At 41.7% G+C, this 20,962-nt stretch overlaps 1 protein-coding gene across 3 annotated transcripts in view; it reads left to right on the forward strand.

The window, feature by feature from the left end:
* Positions 1-20,962, forward strand: part of LOC113133170 (A disintegrin and metalloproteinase with thrombospondin motifs 20) — a 73,511-nt gene that overhangs the window by 20,028 nt on the left and 32,521 nt on the right. For all 3 annotated transcript variants that reach the window (XM_026311784.1, XM_026311782.1, XM_026311783.1), the window contains exons 5-16: positions 149-232; positions 826-950; positions 1,051-1,091; positions 1,414-1,519; positions 4,348-4,494; positions 7,561-7,702; positions 8,285-8,389; positions 16,457-16,602; positions 16,906-17,087; positions 18,035-18,171; positions 18,591-18,708; positions 20,630-20,725. In XM_026311784.1, coding sequence (XP_026167569.1) covers positions 149-232; positions 826-950; positions 1,051-1,091; positions 1,414-1,519; positions 4,348-4,494; positions 7,561-7,702; positions 8,285-8,389; positions 16,457-16,602; positions 16,906-17,087; positions 18,035-18,171; positions 18,591-18,708; positions 20,630-20,725 — 1,429 coding nt within the window. The remainder of the gene's footprint in view (positions 1-148; positions 233-825; positions 951-1,050; positions 1,092-1,413; positions 1,520-4,347; positions 4,495-7,560; positions 7,703-8,284; positions 8,390-16,456; positions 16,603-16,905; positions 17,088-18,034; positions 18,172-18,590; positions 18,709-20,629; positions 20,726-20,962) is intronic.

A 20,962-nucleotide genomic window follows, 5' to 3' on the forward strand; every position in this document is an offset into this window, starting at 1 on the left:
GCCTGAAAAAAAAAAAAAAAAAAAAAAAACGCTAGATGTATTTTCTAATTCCATGTATTGAGATAAGAAAGAATTAGCTTTGTGATTCCTTAGCTGTGCTTCAGGTTAGTGGACGTTTGCATTTTTGTCTGTTTTGTCTTTGTTCCAGGTAGCTGCAGTGTACAGGGACCCCAGTGTAGGAAACCTAATCAACATCATGATTGTCAAGCTAGTCATCATCCACAATGAACAGGTGAGTGTGGGTGCTTGAATGCTACCTGTATCCGGGTCTTGAGTATGGTTGACGTCAGTGCAGGTGTCCCTGGCCTGGCCTTTCTCTGTGGGGCCTGTCTGAAAGGACACTGCCTTCCTTGTCAGTCTCAAGTCTCAAGAGAGGTCTCTGTGGAAAACAAATGGCACCATAGTGAGGCAGCGAGCCACCTGCACATCAGATGAGGCTGAAGAGGTTCACTGAAGTTTGTTCGGTCACTGTAATTTCTTCTTAGGTAATTAAGCTCTGGCATTCATCAGCCTCGGTATTATTCATATATTTATGTCTTTTAGCGACTAATGATCATAAAGCATTTTACTCAGTGCCTCAGTTTTAGAACAGTTCATTGGCTTAAAGAGTTTGAGAATCCTGCAGCTTTTCTAAAAAGCTTAAATTTAATGGAAATATTCTCAAATATTTAACTGTGGTCACAAACTGAAAGGCTTCCTGTCTTCACCCCTAACCATGTCAGACCATGATAACCTTTGACATGAGATACATTTACTACTTATATCATTACTATTTGTTTACCCAGTTTCTTGGTCACATCACCGTTTGCGTTTCACTCCAAACAGGAAGGGCCCACAGTGAGCTTCAACGCTGCAACAACTCTCCATAACTTCTGCACATGGCAGCAAAGCCAAAATGTCCAGGATGACAGCCACCCCTCTCACCATGACACAGCGCTCCTCATCACCAGGTACACACTCATGTCTCGTCTTCATTTTAAAAGCAAAACCAAGTCTCCCAAGAAAAGCATCCTCTTTAAAAAGAGGTAACAGCACTGTTTGTTTTTTCAGGGAAGACATCTGCCGAGCGAAAGATAAATGTGACACATTAGGTAAACTTTTGCTTTTACTGTTTGCAAAAATATCTCCAGTCCCTTTCAAGTAACTGCTCACCACGGCTCATAAACTGTGCAGTAATAAGTTTATGTCAAGCTGTCAGCTAATAATATTATAGTGACAGAACAGAGTGGAGGAAAGTGGAGGAACGATGGAGGGAGTCGGCATCAATACTAAGCTCTCCTACTGAACGGAAGTTTTGGTGGTTCATTCGCTTTTAACACTCAAGTAGCAGGCTTTCTTTTGAAGTAGTATTGTGTCCATATGTGTTTATGTGCATCTGTGTATTTGCATGTGCATGTGTACGTGACCCTGTAGGCCTAGCGGAGCTGGGGACCATGTGTGACCCGTACCGCAGCTGCTCCATCAGTGAGGAAAATGGGATTAGTGCCTCCTTCACCATTGCTCATGAGCTGGGCCATGTGTAAGTTGCAGCATGGAACCTGTAGCAAACCCCCTCCCACCCTTAATACACACACACACACACACACACACACACACACACACACAGATCTCACCCCAGCAGCCAGCCTTGACCAACAAAAGCCCTCTTATCAAGGGACGTAGGGCACAGCAGACACAGGTGCAAAATATAATAAAGTAAAAACTTGACTTTTAATAACATGCCAACCTCTAATACCTTACTATACAGGTAAAGAAATTAACCCTGTGTATGCCAGAGCTTTGTCTAGTCAGGACAACAGGTGGTGAAAGTACATAAAATTGATAAAAATATAGATAGTGGTTGTGGAGGTTTTCTGTTGATTTAATGCAGTAAATCCGGAGGTTTCTTGAAAGTGACACAGAACTCTATCAGACAGTAAAAGGGTAAAAACTGTCTGCAGCGCTGGGAAGACGACTCGTTCCTATCCCTCAAAGATTGATAAAACAAACTTAAGTCTGTTCATATGTAACTTGTCTATTAGCAAGTTATCACAACACACCTGTCTGCCAGGGAGTGTTTTCACAACAAGCAAATATTGCCACATGTGTGAAGTGAAAAAAAAAGACTTGAATAATCTGTATCCAAAACTCAGAACACATGACTTTATTTCTCATGAGGCCCTGATTATTCTCAACATCCACCTGAGGCAAGATTATGGTAAATCAGTCATTACCACCTCATTCTTGTAATCCAGTTCTGTTCATATATAATCAGGTGTAATTTGAGAAGCATGGTTGGTCTGAGTAGTTTAACACACTAGTTTTCTTTCCAATCTGCCTGTCCATTTGTGGAAATTAAAAGGACCAGTGTTTGTGTGTGCTTGTGAAACACTGGCTAAGAATGAAAGATATTCTTCTACCTCCTCTGTCCCGCTCACACATTGTTCCTCCAGTGGAGAAATTGGACATGAGAAGCAGCCAGATGAATGAGGCTACGGGCCTCACGCTTTAAGCTAAAGTTCAAGCAGCTGGAGGCCCAGTTGGCTCTGCCTCTTGGCGTGGTTAATTGCTACGTTCACAGGCGTGAGCTCTCAAGAGTGTTTAGTGCTCTGGGAAAGCCAGTGTCAGGTAGTGGGAGCCACTCAAGAGCATTACAGATTAAGGAAAGATTTAGCCTAATGGATAGGAGGCCTTTCTCAGATGACTGTGAGGACGTGTGATTACTAATAGCCATCATGAGGATTTTCAGGCAAGGCAGCGTCACTTGATAGCTGTTCAAAGCTGACACATATTACAGCGATTTATCAAGTTTGTCATTAGACATGTCTTCACATCTTCCTGACATTTGGATATTTCATTACAGTCTGGGGCTGCAAACAAACTTTGTTTTTTTATCATCTAAAGAAATTTCAAAGATTACTCCATTAAAGTTCACTGACATTTTCCTGGTCACTTAACTTTAGCAAGCTGGCTGAGTGGATAAGGTTACTGGGAGATTGCTTCTTTTGTGGTTTGAAGATATGAAGGAACTAAGAAGTATACTGACACTGCACTGAGTTTGTTTTTCCCAGTATTCACTGCTTACTGATATCACTTTGCTCTGGCTCTGTGTTAGTGCTGACGAAGGCTGATCCTGCAGATTGTGCGGTGTGCAGGAATTTGCTCCAGAACTTCAGCACATAAAACTGTTAATGCTTTGCTGAAGATGGGTTCAGGGGTTGGGGGCATGGTCACAAAGGTGGGATGTGCAAAGACGAAAACAGCTTGTTTTGTGATGTGCTTCATCTAAAAGTGCTTGGGCTCTGAAATGATGATAATCTGGAGGCAAATACTGAAATTAAAGTGGTGATACTCTCTCACTGCAATTCACTTGTCTATTGATCTTTCTCTTCATGTTGCCAAACACTATAAATCTGCCTGATTTATGACCTAATTACACTAAAAGGCTCTCATCTTTCAAGTCCACATTAGTGGCCTTCAGAAAAGAATCAACTAAGCATCAATTGCTCTGAGTACAAAGTTTTGGGAATTTGACACAAATCATAACAATAAGGAAGTCAACATGGTGCCTGCTACACTTTGTATTGCGCTGTCAATTTCCTTTAAACCTGTCTGTTGCTTTCAGCCATCACACTGATGCATCTATACACCATCACAGGCAACAGTTTGCAAAAAACCATTTGAGCCACATTTGACTTTGTCAGAGTCAGCCAACAACCTGATTTGTGTGTGTGTGGAGTTCATTACTGTGCCACAGGCTTAATTATTCCTTGGGTGTTTGCCTTTAGGCCCTCAGCCCCTGTAGGGTGGGCCTCATGCCAGCCATGCTAGGTCCTGTTTGCACATGGACTGACCCTGAGCCACAGCCCAGAGCCACCCAGCATTGGTGCACATCCTGTTGTAAACATCTCAGACATCATACAGCTGCATGAGTTCCTGTGTGTATAAATACATGTGCACCAGTGTGAAGTTTATAGGTAGCTTCAGCTTGTTGACCATGATTTTGGAGGGTATATATGCTTCTATAGTTTTTATCTCTCTAAACATTTGTGAGATAGAACAAATATGGAGGTTCATATATTTGGGAATGAAAAAGAGACAAGAGCAGAAATAAACAAGTGGATAGAAAGGTGCAGAGTGTGCAGCTTTACTCACCGATCTGTCTGTGGCTGCATCTGTGTGTGGCAGCCCACAGGAATTGTGTGGGGTGATCTCCTCTTAAAAATGGCTGAATATAAATCTTCTGACATTTATCCTTCTTGCTATGACTGAGCCATTAAGCACCTGGTAATCACTTCGCATGTGTTCTTTATGGGCTATGCTTCTCTCCATCACTAATGCCCCCTTTTTTCTCTCTCTTCCTCCCAGGTTCAACATGCCTCATGATGATAATCCAAAGTGTCGTGAAGCAGGCATGAAACAGCAGTATCATGTCATGGCTCCCACCCTCAACTATAACACCAGTCCCTGGTCATGGTCCAAGTGCAGTCGCAAGTACATAACAGAGTTTCTAGAGTACGTATCACTAGCTCTCTGTTTTTTTATAGCAAACAAATAACTGATTACAGGCTCTTATCATAGCAGAAAAACATCCACATTTTAAGTGTGCCATTACGTTTTACTGGTCCTGATGTGGTCAGCTAAACAAACTGGTTCTACATTTCTCACAGTGCTCAGTGGACAGGTCAGTGCAATGTAAACTGTGTGAAGGTGTTATTGCCTGGTGTTGAAAGAGTATTTCCTGTTTGATTCTGGGGGTCTTCCTCTGCTGACCTAAGATGGATCTTCCACAGCCCCTGTGTTGTCTCTCCCCTCAGACAGAGCATGCTTCAAAATATTAAGCAAACAGTAATCTAGTCAGTAGCCTAGTTTCCACACGAAAATCTATAACAACAGCTCATTCACCAACTCATAACCCACATTATGGTCACTGATCCTGGTGAAGGGCTTCCCTTTAAGATGGGAAATGTCAGTTATAATTAGATCTCCCCTGGACACGACCCTTTAATCTTTGCCTCCTTTCCTCTGTTAATTGTGGAGGCCTTTACAAAGGGTGGCCTTGTTGACCAGAAGCATCTTGAGAGCGCTGTGTTAGGCGACACCTCATATGAAGTTTTAAGGTTGCACTTCACATAGTTTCCAGTGAACGATGACGTCAACATCAAGTAGATGGACTATCTAGCGAAAGATGAGGACAGACACTATGAATGCCTTTATTATTTGGATTATTTGTGTCAGCTGTGTTGGGTGGACTGATGTGTATAAAGTGCATATATGTAGTGCATAAAAACTAAGAGGCGTATGATGTAAATGTCAAATATATTTGTGAAAAGCTTTTGACATTTGTTTAACACATGGGATGTATAACAAATAATGCAGGTATGCAAAGTAAAGCAGCACTTGGTTCAAGTGTGTGAGCTGCAATGGTGGGAAAGGTCCTTGAGAGTGTAGTCCAAGTCTTTTGAAGTCTGTCTCCACCCAACAATGAGGAGCATTGATACAAACTAGCACTTTTACAGCACCACTCCTGCTCAGTGGGCTGACCTGGTCAAGTACGTCAATGTTTTGACTACCCATTTTCCCTGAAGAGCAAATTCAATCTGCATCACTCTCCTGAGCTTAAAAGACAAAAGGCCACAGCACCTCTCAAGCATCTCTTTTTAAAAGGATTTCTCTTGTTCTTCTACTTATCTTGCTCTTGCTCCAATAATGTATACTGAACTCTGGCACCTGAAAACTGATGAAAAGCATTGTGCTGTTGTGCAGTGTTATTGTCTGTCACCTGTTAGAAACCATTCATTCCCTCTCTGGCACTGTGCCGTTTGATTTAAGCCTCAAATCCAAATATAAAAGCAAATGCTGATCTTTGACTGTTTCCACCCACTAATTTTTGTGTTCAATGGGTGTTGAAACCACGTAATCATTATTAGTGGGCAAGCCCCATCATTTTTCATTACACACCTCAAAAATTAGGCCAACCACTCTCTTCAAACCCACATGAAATCATTTTGACTGATCTATTCTCTTTTTTATTTAATGCTGCTTCAAATTAAATTAATCTTCTGTCATTTTATGCTCTATCTCTCCAGGTTCAATGATCAGTACATGCTGTTAGAAAGAGGCTTTGACAGGGTAGCACTGCTGCAGTGTAGTTGTTGCTGTTTGGTCAAACACTGCACAGTGATGCTCTGTCACTCAGCCCTCTACAAAAACCTGACGTATGAGTTGACATCTTGTACTGCGTGCTGAGGGAAACCCAGTATAGTCTACATGGAATCTATTACTGTTAAGTCTCTTATGACAAGCACACAACAGCCAACTAGTCTCTTATATATAAACTCACTTTCAAGTTTCCCAATAGCTGCCAGGTGTGGAATCTCATGTGGTGCCAGACAAGAATTGTTTCACTCTCTTGAATCCACACAGTTGATATTCTTAAAAAAAAAAAAAAAAAAAAAAAAAGTAGATGTTTCATTTAAAAAATGACCACACAGACCCCATCTCTCTCTGTCTGTCTCAGTCTTAATAATCATTCCATTAGGTTCCAGGATACAGATTAGACAGATGACCAACTGCTGAAAGATGCTGTAATATGGGACTGCCCGTGTGATTCTCTGACAAGCTGCTTCATAGTTTTCATTCACAGTATCTTCCACTGCTGTTTTTTTTCTTCTTATGTAATCATTCACCAGTCGCTCAGCACTTTTTGCTGCAGTTCCTTACATTATGGCTGGAAATGAAAGGGGAAAGAAACAAAGTGACTCTAGCTCAGGATAATCCTGTGTAATTATTGGCCTGTCACATCAGCTGGCGCTGTATGAAGCAGGTGTTTTAGCAGCTCAGTCCAGGATGAAATTTGTCAGTGCAGTGCCGACATGTTGTGCAATAACACATCTATACATGTCTCATCCGCCAGTTTCCTTTTTCAAAAGTAAACAAAAAAGAAGAGGCCCTTTGACTTGCTATGTTAACATGTTTGACTAGGACCTTTTCACAATTGTAAAGGGTGATGATACTGTATGAAGTAGTTTGTAAAATCACTGTTTGTGCATACATGAAGTCCAGCTGTGCTTTTGTTGTCTATGTTACTGTGTCGTGGATCAGGGTGTGGCTTATATACAATACAATCTGTCATTATACTACAGGGTTGGCACTGGCGGTGATTTATGTAACTTAATCACGTGCTTAATGATTCCAAATTCTCTTGTTTGCCTTCAGCATAGAGAAGTACACCACAGATAAAAATGTGATTAGCAGATGCTTTTCAGTTTTATTCAGTCTGTGGCGCCTGACTCTAGTTTCATAGTGAGAGCATTTACTAATAGGCTATTGAGAGGAAGTGGTGTCAGTGTGTCTGTCAGATAACTTCACAGACCACCCACAGGGGAAAACATATCATAGGACGATCACTGACAATAACACTGAGATGTTGTTTTGGTCTTATGATATGAAAGAGATAACAGATGTTGCTTTTGGGTTTAGAAAATTTGGGATTATGATGAAGATTTTCATGTGTGCACTGAGTTGTTTGGTTTTCTGTTTCCTTTCATCTGTGGTACGCTCATTCTTACTGTTTTTAAGCACTGGCTATGGGGAGTGCCTCCTTGATGAGCCTGTAGGCAGGACGTATGAGCTGCCCACTCTCCTCCCAGGTCAAATCTACAATGCCAACAAACAATGTGAACTGATGCTTGGACCAGGTTCCCAAATTTGTCCCTACATGGTAAGTTGACTTGCTTTCAAAATTAGAAGAATAAATTTCTTGGGTGGAAGTAGATTTTCTTCTGCTGTACTGGATGAGAGCCTTTGCTTTAATTAACCTTTATGAAATTTAAGCAAAGCAGTTATATTTATGCTAGTAAAATAAGTGTCTGTTTTTAGGGTCTTTATTGTAATGTAGCGTCAAGTAAGGTAATTGGTAAATTCTCATAAGGAATATATAACATGCATTTTAGCAAGAGCCAGAGTAATTGAGACTTTCTTTGCATTTGTTGCCATTAACCTGATAGTGGGGCCATTTTTAACGCACATCTATGAGGCACAAAAGAAATGGCAGACCTTGACTGTGTAGACTGACATGTTGTTTGAAGAAACCAATACACACATCACACACCTTTCCTCGCACAAGAAATGTGGGAAAGCAGCAGTTAAATTGTGCTTTCAGCTCAATAAGTCAGTGACTTAATTAAAAATATGTAATCACAGGTATATTGTGTTTGGCGTGTACAACGATCTTATGTTATAGGCGAGCTCCTTTTATATTCAGCCAAAATTATTAGTTATAATTATTTTTTTTTCCCCCCAGGAACAGTGCAAGAGGCTGTGGTGTACAAGTGCAGAGGGGCATCATAAAGGATGTCGCACACTGCACATGCCACTGGCTGATGGGACTGACTGCGGACATGGAATGGTAAGTCAGTCCACCTGTAGATCTCTGTTGTTAATGAGCAGATCAGAGGAACTGGAGTCCCTGCTATATAAAAATCCATACATTTTTATTGACACACAGATGTTACGCTAAATCTCACGTTTATGATATTCAGAGTCACTCTGGACTGAGGGTTTTTATGAGTAATATATAGTAGATCCCTTTAAGTGCGAGGTTAGTGCAGTTACCATGACAGCAGACTGAATTAGCTCGAAACTCAAACACTGGTTAGTTATAAATATTTGTTTCAGGTCACCATGTTGCAACACTGAATTCATTTAGTTAACATTGTTGTTAAACTGCATTGCATTTTAAGCAAAATATGAAACAAACCCAAGCGTAAACACTCTTACAGGACTGCTTTGCATCCTGATGCCTTCCCCCGCTACTCCACTTCCTCTACAAAGAAAAGGGAATAATTTATCATGCATTACTCTCCTGCCTGCATTCTGGCCACAGAAACTCATGTAAATGTGGTCAGGTGATGGCCCTAGTTAGAAACTTGATGCTTTACCCTCAGCGTTGTTATGGGGCCCCAACCCCCATTAGCCTTCATGTTCTCCTTGCTCTGGGATGCTATGCTAATTAGAGCTGAGACAGCGGGTCAGTCACTGAGGATACATGGAAAGAAGGGTTGCAAGTGAAAGGGGGGGCGGGGGAGAAAATGGAAAGAAAAGAGAGACTGGAGGTGAAAAAGAGGGAGAGAGAGAATCTAGAGAAGGAAAGGTGAAGATGTGATCGCTTTGAAAGAGAATGCCGCTCGCCGTTCACAGTTGAGTCACCTTGTTGTGAACTCATGACCCTAAAACCTCTTTAAAAGGCGGGAGAGTGGGTCAGTGGTCAGACCGTAACAGAGTCCAGGCTGAGGCCAGCCAGCGCTCTCACAAAAGACCTCACATCAGTGATTCTGCAGAGCAGGAGGCGGGAGAGGAGGAGGGAGGAGGAGAGCAAGGAGGAGGTACAGCTGAGGATGTGGTGGGTTGGTGTTTAGCATTCGAGACACGCATCAGAGGGAGAAAGAGTGGGAGAGAGAGAAGGAGTGTTCTCTTATCTCCTTTACCTTCTGCCCTTTAGGAGTCGTTTACACTGTGGGCCCATGTAAGTCTTATATCCATTCATCTGGCTCCATCTCTCCTCTTACTACGTTAGGTTCTAGATCAGCCCCTTCTACTGAGGAGAGGTCAACAGAGGATAGCTAACATCTTAATCCAACTACAACAACTGGACTAAACAGTAATTGTCCTGGGACTGTAGCTTCCATACTACTCTCAGTCTGCATGGGGGGAGAAGCAGTTGAGCAAACAAAATGTTAGTTTAATCAAACCAAGTGTTTTGCTTTAATAAGGCAGAAACCCTTAACCCAGTTTGAGCTGAATTAGTCGGCTTAGACTAGATGCCTGGTTTTTATTGGAACTTTGTGAAGACTGATTTGGTCATTTGAAGACCTAAAGACTGAGCCATCTAGACTGAGTTAGTTTGAGAAGTGAGTAAACAGGTAAATTTAGACTTGTAATAACCTGCTTCACTCTGAAATACAGATATATGTGAGTAATGTAACAGCTGCTAATTTTTAACAACATTTAAACCATTAAAATGGTTAAATTTTAACCTAGCCATCTGAATTGATGTTAACCCCCATATCACATTCAAAACTACTTCTGAAGCTTTGTTGGAGTCTGCTAGCCGCTGTGTGGGGCAGTACTGTGAGCAGTGCTTTGAGTTTAAGGCTATGAGAAGCAACATGCTCATAACGGTGTTAACATTTGCTAATAACACTAAACACAGTAAAGTGTCAAGCTTTAATCTACATTGTGTGATAGAGACATGAATGCATTCACTCAACCAGACCAATGTTAACCTCATGGGGGTGTTAGATGAAAATTAGAGGATGAGCAGACTCAGAATTCATCTTCTGAGCACTGCAAAATTCTCTGTCTCTACAGTAGTTTTAGTCAGGTTATATTTCAGTGTGGACCAACCAGCAGACTGATTTCTGTGTGAACAAAAACACAGTTTTCTTTCAGTTCTTTGTGGGTTTGAGTACTGGCACCACCTTTGTTTGTAGTGATGAGGCCCCAGTTTCATCTTCATGCAGGAAGCTGTTTGAAGTAGAACGAGTTGAAAGAGCAGGGGACCCTGAACCAACACTCACCTGCCCCTTCAAGAGCACTTTTATGTGGTGTTTCTATGTGGTGTGTATGTGTGTGCATGTGTGTGTGTGTGTGTGTGTGTGTGTGTGTATGTGTATGTGCTATATATATATATATAGATGTTTGGATATATAAATTCTCACCACTCCTCCTGAGCCCTTTCTCATTCTTTCTACAGTGAAGTCATGAGGTTTGGGTCTGAAGCTTTACAGGGTCCTGGGTCAAGCTCCTGGCTCTGAGGTGTCTGTAGAGCCTTGGGGGGAGAGTGTGTGTGTGTGTGTGTGGAGGGGTGGTGCGGGTGTCAGATTTGCAGGATTAAAGCCATGGCCTCTATGGAGGAAACAATGAGCAGTTATTGTCTTTAGCAGTTATTAGCAACTCCAGATTCTCCCTGAAGATCTCTTTTGTAGTTTTGGTCTCTTTTGTTGTTTCATTACACCAAAGCTAGCCATGTCATTCTAAGTGATTTCACAGAAAACGTCCTCGCTTGTAAAAAGTACTTTTTTTCTGAATGGCTGTCACCGCTTGTGCCATCGCTGTCTGGGTTTTTGTTCTGACGGGTTATGAAACAAAGTAATGACTCACTGGGCAATTGAGGTCAGTGCCCACAAGTAGGATAGAAGCACGTCCCCTAAATGTAGAATGGGGGAAAAAAAAGTTTGTTGGTATACAGCTTGGTTGAAACAGGGCAATGGACACTGCAGGGTTCCTGGGTAATTTTCTCCCCATCTATTCCCTTTTCTTTGCACTCTCTCTCCACTTCTGCTTCTTTCTCTTCCTATGCAACTCTCTCTCTCTGTCTTGCTCAACGGGTCTTCTCACAGGGTGACGGCGTGAGTAATGTGGTCAAATGACCTCATGGCGGCGCGTCTGTCATCTGGCTCAGTGGGCCGTGAACTAACGAGGGCATCCCATCACTTGTTGTCTATAAATACTGCCACCACCCTCCCTCCCCTTCATGCTCTCTTCTCCTGCGCTTTCTCCCTTACTCCCCTACTTTTCAGCCCCTCCTACTCATCACAAGGATCCTGCCTGTGCTCTTGTGTGATATTACCCATTTTAAGAGAGCATATCTACACATGCAGGCATGCAGGCATGTGTAGGTCAGTGGCTGGCCAGCTTGGTCAATAAGCCTTTGTCAAGCCAAAGCAGGGGACCATTTGGACCCAAAGCCACATCCCTACCATTCCTAAGCTTCTTTAAAAGCAGCTTCTTTGGGAATTTGTTGCAAAATGACAAAGCAAATAAGTGTTTTTGATTTTATTCATTCAACTCAAGGACTGCTTGCTTAGATTCTCCTTTAATATGCATGAAACCTCTAGTGCTTACCCAGATACCTAACTGAGTGGATTAATTGAGTGGTTAGTGTAAGTGAATAAATGAGAGGTCCAGAACATTCCTGAGGAAAGAATGACAACCTGCTCTGGTTTCAGCCAACTAGAGTGAGATAGTGAGTGACTGAAAAGTGAAGCCAGGGCAGAATGGAGTCTGCTGGCGGTGAGTGTTGGCTGGAGCTTCCTGGCAGCTTGACAGGCTTGTCGTACGATGCTGGGTGCTGGGATCGAGAATGTGTTTGTATGCGTGTGCTTGTGTGTCTGTGTGTGTGCCTATGCAGGAGTTTGGGATTGTGATATCAGTGTCATTCTCTGGATATTTGCAGGATGTTGCCACTTTGATTTGCCATCATCACAGACATATCTATGGATTTGGGCTAACAAGAGGATTGTTGTTTTAGCCTTCACATAGTTTGCTGATCTAATTACTGTATCTGGTAGCCAGTGAGTGGAGCTTTCATTACTGGCTTTGCAGAAGGAGAAAGATGTGTTTGATTGCTTGTGTGTTGTGGTGTCTGAATGAGGCAGACATTAAGATGCTGGTACTCTGTTATTAAATAATTGTGTGGCGGAAAGATGTGTGATAAGGGGGGATGACAGTGAGTGGAAAAAGAGATATTGTAAAAGGAGAGGTTGGCTGGGGTCAGGCTTGCATCATGTTGTTTTCCTCGCACTCCTTTGCTCACCTTCTCCTCCCTCTGGCCATTTCTCTTCCTGCTGTTTTCACACCTTTTCAACACAACAGAAAAAGGACATATGGTGCTAATAGGAAAACATGCACGCTTTGGCTGAAAAATGAGCAAGTGTAAATCCAGTTTATAATAATAACTGTCATTTCATTTATTCCCAGTCCCCAAAGACATCTCTGCACCGCATCCCTAACTAGTACTGCATACTTCATGCGTTGTCAGTAGTGTATCAGCTTTCACCTACTGATCAATAAACGTGTGAAAATCAACAGTGGTGGTCCGTATTCTGCATTTTCACAGGTCATGTTTTTCACACTGTTTTAATTGTGCGCTGTAGAGAGGACAAGGGGCTTGCTGCAAAGTGTCAAAAAAGACACAATACTCCAACAGGCCAAGGACAAATTCCCACAATTCAAGGGCCATGAGAAAGACGCCACAACATGAAAGGTGATGCCTTGGAAATGGTTGTGTTAAAATGAAAGAGTGGAGGACTTTTTAAATCAGTCCCCTGCCTTCTCATTCCTGCAGTGATGTATGGCTTGAGTTCAGAAATGAGGTGCTTTCTGCAACACTTTCCCGGCAATTACAGGCGCTAACTATGAAACCAGCTGAAGAACTCAGAGCAGATGCTGCTGTCCCTGGATACTATTCTCAGTTAGTGTTGGTGACTCTGTGGCACAGTTGAGTTAAACTTTATATAATTTGTCTACATGTGATTTGAGAGCAAAAGGGCAAAGGTTTTGTACTTTTCTGTGTGCATTATCTGTGTATCTATGTGAAGTATTTGCAGACTACATGCATGTCATATGTGTATGCACATATGCACATGTCTTTGTAGGAGTTGGTGCGTCAGCCTGTGTCTTTGTGAAATTCCTAATTTGAAACACATGCTAGTCACAGCTGGATAGGTTTCTCTAACAAAACCTTCAAATGTCTCACCACATTCCCAAATGAAAGCAAATTTTGACAATCTTTCTAGGGACGGGTCTGCTGGTGCTCCAAATGCTTGTTTGAGCTTTGCCAAGACTGCCTTTCACCTCAGCGCTTTCCAAGGGTGTGTTTGTGCACTTCGGAAAGAGAGGCTAATTGGAAATGAGCGTGGCCCCCAGATGCCTCCAGACTCTGAGCAATCACTCTCCCACTGAACACACACAGACACACACACACACACACACACACACACACACACACACACACACAGAGTCATGTGCATGCTCACATTAGCAAACACACATACATCATCTCACACAGATGTTTTTTTCCTTCCACTCCCCCATTCCTCCTTTCTTCTTTTCACCCACATCACCTTTTCAAGCCAAACAAAATGGCTGTAAACACAGTCAGCGGGGGGAGTGGAATGCCTTGGAGGCTTTTACACAGGCTTTGGTTCTCTGACAGACAGTCTACCTTGTGTTTGACAGCTTCTTGGGTCTTGTAGCCTGGTTGCACTATGGTGGTCCCTGTATTGCCCTTAAAATTTCCCACAAGGGGATAAGGGAGATGGGTGAATGTAGAGAAAAGATGCTCAAGAAAGGGTTAATGTTTCAGGAAGTGGATGTGAATGTTATAAGGTAATTCTCTTTGATGAGACAGGAAAATTAACTTTACTTCTAAAATGTGTTCTTTGACAGTTTAATAATTTAATAATTAGCTCTTTTTCTCTTAACGAAGTTGCTCAACAAGCAAGGACCGGAACCTGTTTAGCTTTTTTCAGGGTGGAATTTCCACTCGTGAATATTTTATCACTTGTTTGAGAACCTTTTATTTGAGTTGTTTTATGAAGCCATTGTTAGTGCTCCAACAAAATTATCGGTTACATTAGTTTGCACTTGAAGTGGAGTCAGACAGGGCAAAAGACATGGGTTATTACTCAAACCGGGTCTTAGATTATGGAAGTGTTTGTGGTTTGTTTAGTCAATGCCTTGCAGCTGTTAACACCTCTCTGTCATTGTGCACAGACTTTACACTCCATCATTAGACCAACAAGTGTGTAAAACATGAAAACTAGGCCAAGACAGTAGAAGGAGCGGTGCCAAAGCCTTTGTATGTTTGCATATGTTTGTGCTTTTTGCAGGTGTTAAGGTAATGGCTACAAGTTGTGAATCTATGTTAAAGTAGAAACTGGCCATTTTCCAGGAGAAGACTTCAACTGATATCCTCCCTGGTGTATTAATAATTGTAAAAATCACCTGAAGCTGACCTTACTCAGTTCTGCTCTGAGTCAGTCTTCAAAACAGGCGTTTTTTTTTTTTGTTTTTTTTTAAAATTTATCTGAAGTAGGGTATTGAATCACTTCAGTGGCGTGACACCAGTTTAAATGATAGCAGTTGCAGTTCTTATCTGGATGGAGCAGGCAGTGGAAGTAAGAACTTGGGTGTCAACCACAGAGCCCAAACTCAGAAATGGAGCGAAAGTGAAACAAACTGAGGTGACAGTCAGAAGCATCCTCCTTCACAGGTTGCCAGTTTCGAGTTCTGCACCTGATCAGGTACGCAAGAGAAAGAAGTTCCTGATATTGAGCCAGTAATGAACTTGGTTGCTGTTGTTATCACAGCTCTAGAGTTTCCTTATCATGGTGCCAGTGCTCCCTTTGCCTGTGTGCCTGGGCGACGGGCTACGTACCCAGACAGACGCCGTCTTGTCCCGCATTCTTTCACTGAACAGAAACCTCCGATATTTTAGTCATTGAGAAGAGGATTTAGTTACACAGAAAGGGAAATGCACATAGAGTTAGCACTTCTATGAAATGCAATTTTCTACTTGCAATCCAAGCTGTAGGTGATTTAAAAAATAGTCTAGATGTTCATATTCTTTTCTTATTTTACTAATCCTTTGTTATTGTAGCTTAAACACTTGTGTGTTGACTGTCTAATAGAATTTCTAATAATTTGTTAAATAACACCACCCTTTTTGAGAGCCCATGTATGAAATGTATGTACTTCATGGAAACATAGTGATGCATTTGACTGATCCAGTCTCCAACTACCATTGTAGTCATTAAATTGGATCTGAAACTTTGTAAATATAAATATTATGTTATTGAATGAAATGCATTGTGTCCTCATCATTACTCCGTTGATTATTAGTGGTTTTGGAATATGACTAAAGGACTGACTAAAAGACAGAACAGAGCAGAAACACCCCCACCCCCTCTCCATACCCAGACCCTCAAATGCATTTGAAAATGTAGCTAATTTTAAAGACCATGCTGTATATTTCAGTTTCAGCTTTCTCTCATTGACACTTGTCTTTTCCTGTCTTCCTCTTTCTCTATTTCTGTCTCCCTCACACTCCCATTTCTCTTTGGACAGCTGGAAGACTTGGATGCATTCCCTGAGCGTAAACAATAGATGAATTAGGATTTCTTTTAAAAGATGGCTTGAGATCTAAACAGAGTATTGAGTGGGCAAAAAGAAACACCACTCCCAACTGTGCTTGCACAAATTCTGCAGTAGAGCTCTACACAGTTCATGTTTGTCTTCAGGGCTGCAGGAGTTGCAGTCGTTTTTAATGCAGTGTGTGTGTGTGTGTGTGTGTGTGTGTGTGTGTGTGTGTGTGTGTGTGTGTGTGTGTGTGTGTGTGTGTGTGTGTGCGTGTGTGCGTGTGTGCGTGCGTGCGTGTGTGTGTGCATGGTATGACCCACATTGTTTACACACATAAGGTGGGGTCTTTGCCTTCCTTGTGACTTCCAGATGTTGGTCCCCACCATCTAAATAACTGAACTTTAAAGTGACATCTTAGTTTAAGTTTAGGGTAAGCATTAGGGTGAGGCAAGAGGTACAATAGATAAGGTTAAAGTTAAAGTAAATCTTCAGGAAATTGATGTAAGTCAAAGTAAAGTCCCCATAAGGAATGAAAACAAATGTGTGTGTGCAGTATTGCAGGCATGGGATGTGTGTAAACAAGGAGTTGGACCTGCAGCCAGTTCACGGGGAGTGGGGTCCCTGGGGACCCTACAGTGTTTGCTCCAGGTCGTGTGGCGGAGGCACGCGTAGCACCTCCCGAGACTGCAACCAACCTGAGTAAGAATCAGATAATTATAAAAATATACAATTATAGACCGTAAATGTGTGTATAGTCTCTGAGCCAATAAGAGCAATATAAAAAAGAGAGCAGTCAGCCATAAATAAGAGAGATAAACAAGCTTAAGTGAAAAACAAGCTAACAAGCCTGTGTGTGATATTCTGAGAGTCTCAACTGGATTTTAATCAACAGTCAGAGTAAACAATGTTGGTTTGAAGTCTTAAAGAGCCAGTCAAACAAGAGCAAACATTACCTATAAATATTGACAGTACTTTTGTGGACCTTCTTCTTCTGCTCTCTAGGCCCAGAAATGGCGGTAGGTTCTGTGTGGGGCGCAGGATGAAGTTCCGCTCTTGCAACACTGAGCCATGTCCACGAGGACAGAAAGATTTCCGCGAGGAGCAGTGCTCTCAGTTTGATGGCAAGCACTTCAACATCAACGGTCTACCTCCCAACGTCCGCTGGGTCCCTAAGTACAGTGGCAGTGAGTACATCAATATATTCCTAAAGCATGTAATTAGAAAGTCTGTGGCACATTGAGCTGCAACATCAAAGATGGATACTTTAGTATTTACATCAAACTATACAGTGTAGTTTGAAGCCAGTGGTACTGTATGTTTAGTGTATTTAACTTAAATGCTGCATGTCTCTGTTTTAAATTCAGTTTTTGTCTGCACCTAGTTGTTCACTTTTTATATGATTACTTGGGCCTATATAAACCTTTCATGCAGCCCACGCTGTGTGTGGGGGGTATGGGGAGATCAAGATATGCAAAATTGTGATGTCTGTGCATCTGCTGCACTTGAATCTAATCCAGCACGTGCACGAGGTGAGAAGTAAATGTTTGTTGATAAATACGTTGATGTTTATTGCAGAGTATACATCTGGGTGCGTGTCTTTCCTTTGTTGTACTTTGCATACGCATGATAAGAGCTGCCCTTCGGTAAACCTTTAGTTAACAATAAACACCAGCAACATTAAAGCAGCCTTTCCATGTGAACCTCCTGGCAGCTTTCCCTCTAGCAGCCATGTCTCATTCCTCACCGAGACTGCTTGCCTAGCTTCATAAGATTACCATCTGGCAAAGATCACCATGTCTAAGATACTTCCAGTGATTCATTCATTTAATTGACATTGTACAAGCAAACAGGCAAAGCCTCAGAATAGTACGCTGCCCCATGCAAAGAGATTTTTCTAAGCAACTGATGCAGATTTGGCAGTTCTTTTAAGGGACTGCTGAACTATTAAAAAAAATGTAAATGGTTTTAAGATTCAAAATGTGAGCTGTTACATTTTGATTTATGTCATCACCATGGGCAAAACATCTCAAGGCTTTCCTTGTTGTCATAGTTCAGGGTTTATATTTTATTCCTCATTAAATAGTACAGTTTAGTTCAACTTTTTAGAAAAATTTTCCTTTCGCCCATCCAGTACTCTTGAAGGATCGCTGTAAGCTCTTCTGCCGTGTTGCGGGGACTATGGCGTACTATCAGCTGAAGGACCGTGTCATTGACGGCACGCCATGTGGGCCAGACACTTACGACATCTGTGTCCAAGGCCTCTGCAGGGTATAACTGTCTGTCTGGTTCCTTCTTGTGTAGTGCACACACACTCACCAACATGTACACACATGCTACAACATCATCGTAGCTTTCAGCCTTACTTGGCCTTCAGCCTTCATTTATCGTCATCCAGTGGTGTGGTGGTAGATGTGTTTACTGTATTGTATGTGTCAAAACTTCATTTTGGCTCTTGAACAAATACAGACTTAACACTCTTAGTCTACTCATATTTTTACGTGATTCATCTTTTGTAATGACTGGAAAAGCTGAAACTTGAGCTTTCAGGCAGGAACAAGTACATGGTTTCCAGGTGAAACACAACTAGCATGTTCAAAACATTCAGGCTTGCTATTTTAAGTATAGGAACAATATTACATCGCTCAAAATCATACATTTCTAACTGCTCTTCATCTGTGCCTCTTCAGCAAGCAGGCTGTGACCATGTACTCAACTCAAAGGCCAGGAATGACAAGTGTGGAGTGTGTGGCGGAGACAATTCGTCATGTAAAACCATGGCAGGGACTTTCAATGATGCTCAGTATGGTAAGTCCTGCTGCTCAGGTTACAATACATTAATAGCTGAGTATTCACAAAAAGGTGCTGCTGTTAAACACACTGTATGTCAGCAGCTCCTGCACATAAGGTGTGATAAATGCAATAAACATGGAAGAGCTAAGAAAGACATCAGTTCCACATGGATGCAGTGCTGACATGCAGTACGATGTATCATGCACCGAAGTCAGGTCTGGTTATGTTTAAACAATTCAAGAATGATTTTCAGAAACAACATGTGCCTCAGCCAAATTTGGAAAGCACCAATCTACTCTAAAGCATTAGAAACTGATTAACACAGCAATCTCACTCTGTCAGGTCTTTCAGTATCACACAAGTCTGACATCACCTGTTTTAAAGTGGTGCTTCATTGTGGGCCAACTGCTGATTGCATTTAATGCTGGGCAACAAAACAGCAGAAGCATTAGCGTAAAAGCTTGGGTGTGGTTTCTGTGCTGTTTACAAAACAATTAGTTTGGTGATAAACTTTAGCGTCTTCTTCCATCTGCTTTCTTTCTGCACTCTGATGGATTTACCGGGTTTGAAAACTGTATTGAACCAAACCAGTCACTGACATCAGCCCTGGAAATTAGGCTTAAACATAAGAAAGAGAAGATGAGTGGGAGTACAGCCCAGACAGGATATCCCTCTATTCCTGGGCCCTAAGCCTGACTCTCTGTCTTTCACCCTTTTATCCTCTTTAGTTTGTTGTTTCTATAATTCTTCATTTCTACCTTTGGCTCCTTCCTTCTCTCCTCTGTCTGGCTGTGTCTTGGGATTTTACTGTATTTATTTCTTTGGTTATTTTCTCATGGATTAAGATCATAGCAAGTAAAAACTTGAGTGAGATGGTTTTTTACAGAAGTCTTATCTGGAATGAAATGACCAGTGGCTGCAACAAGTGCTTGATTAAAATCATGTAATATATAATATAATGGGAAACAACTCAAGTAGCATCCAGGTGTGTGTGTGTGTGTGTGTGTGTGTGTGTGTGCGCGCGCGTTGCATGCGTGTGTGTGTGTGTGTGTGTGGGTGTGCGTGCGTGTGTGTGTGTGAAAAAATCTATGGTATATGGCTGATGCGAGGAAGATATTGAAACCAAGTGCTGCCCCCGAGTGGCTCAAGATGTCAGGCTAGTTCAAAGGACACTACAGCTTCTTCTCAGTTAATTTAGTGGTTGTTGGTTCAAATCCTGAACCTGAAGAGAATAAAAGAAAGAAGTGAATGGTGAATGGTAACAGCCTGCTGTTGAGTGTAATAGCCATTATCAGCCATTATGTTCCAGCCTTGTTCCTACTCAACTGATCAAACATCTGTTACAGAGTAACTGTGAGTTGTGTTTTCATTTGCACTCTCCTAGATTTTTTTTTTAACTTAGCGTGGGATGCAATGCAATGTTTTATACTAATACCAATGTGATAACCGTGGCTTTTAATACATTATTTTCAATTATTTAGAATTTAAATATATTTCTACATAACCCTTATTTTTACTTAATAAAAGAAACCTAACTTATCAAACTTCTCTCAAAACATTTCTCTGGCTCACTTGTTTTCTGTGTTAGTTTATTATGGGACAACAGGCCCAGTGTAGTAATTACAGACCAAAGTTAGGTCCAGGGAATAATTACATATCATTTCACAGTTGGGCCTCTGAGACTAAAACACAGCCTCCTGCAGGTTATTTGAGAGGACTAAACATTTTTTGTATTTATCCAAGTGTGACATTTAAATCCCCAGTGGTTTGGAACTGGACTTCCCTGGCTGGTGTTTGGTGTAGCATAGTGAAGCTCTAATGAAAATCAAGGAGGGACTGCTCACTGCTGTTACTGTGGCTATTTCTTTAACATTTTGTAACTTTTCTGTCTCAGTCTAATGTCCTGGCTGTCACTCCATATTTTCTTTTTCTTCAGGTTACAACGTAGTTGTGCGGATCCCAGCTGGAGCCACCAATATTGATATCAAACAGGTCAGCTACTCTGGAAAGCCAGAAGATGACAGTTACCTCGGTAAGCGTGCTGTGTGTGTCAGTGTAAAGTTGTTGATTTAAGGCAACACTATATCAAATTCCAACATAGTAAGATGTTGTTTGTTACGCCCCTGAAGTTCTTGTCTGAGAGGTCAACGCCATTTTCCACTAACAAAAACATAAACCACACAGACTTGTTGACCCAAAGACCCTGTAAAGACAAGATTTTAATGAAGGAGGTTAAGAAAACATGAGCTAAACTATTGTCAGCCATTTT

Source organism: Mastacembelus armatus, chromosome 6 (genome assembly GCF_900324485.2).
Source record: "Mastacembelus armatus chromosome 6, fMasArm1.2, whole genome shotgun sequence".
Lineage (NCBI taxonomy): Eukaryota > Metazoa > Chordata > Actinopteri > Synbranchiformes > Mastacembelidae > Mastacembelus > Mastacembelus armatus.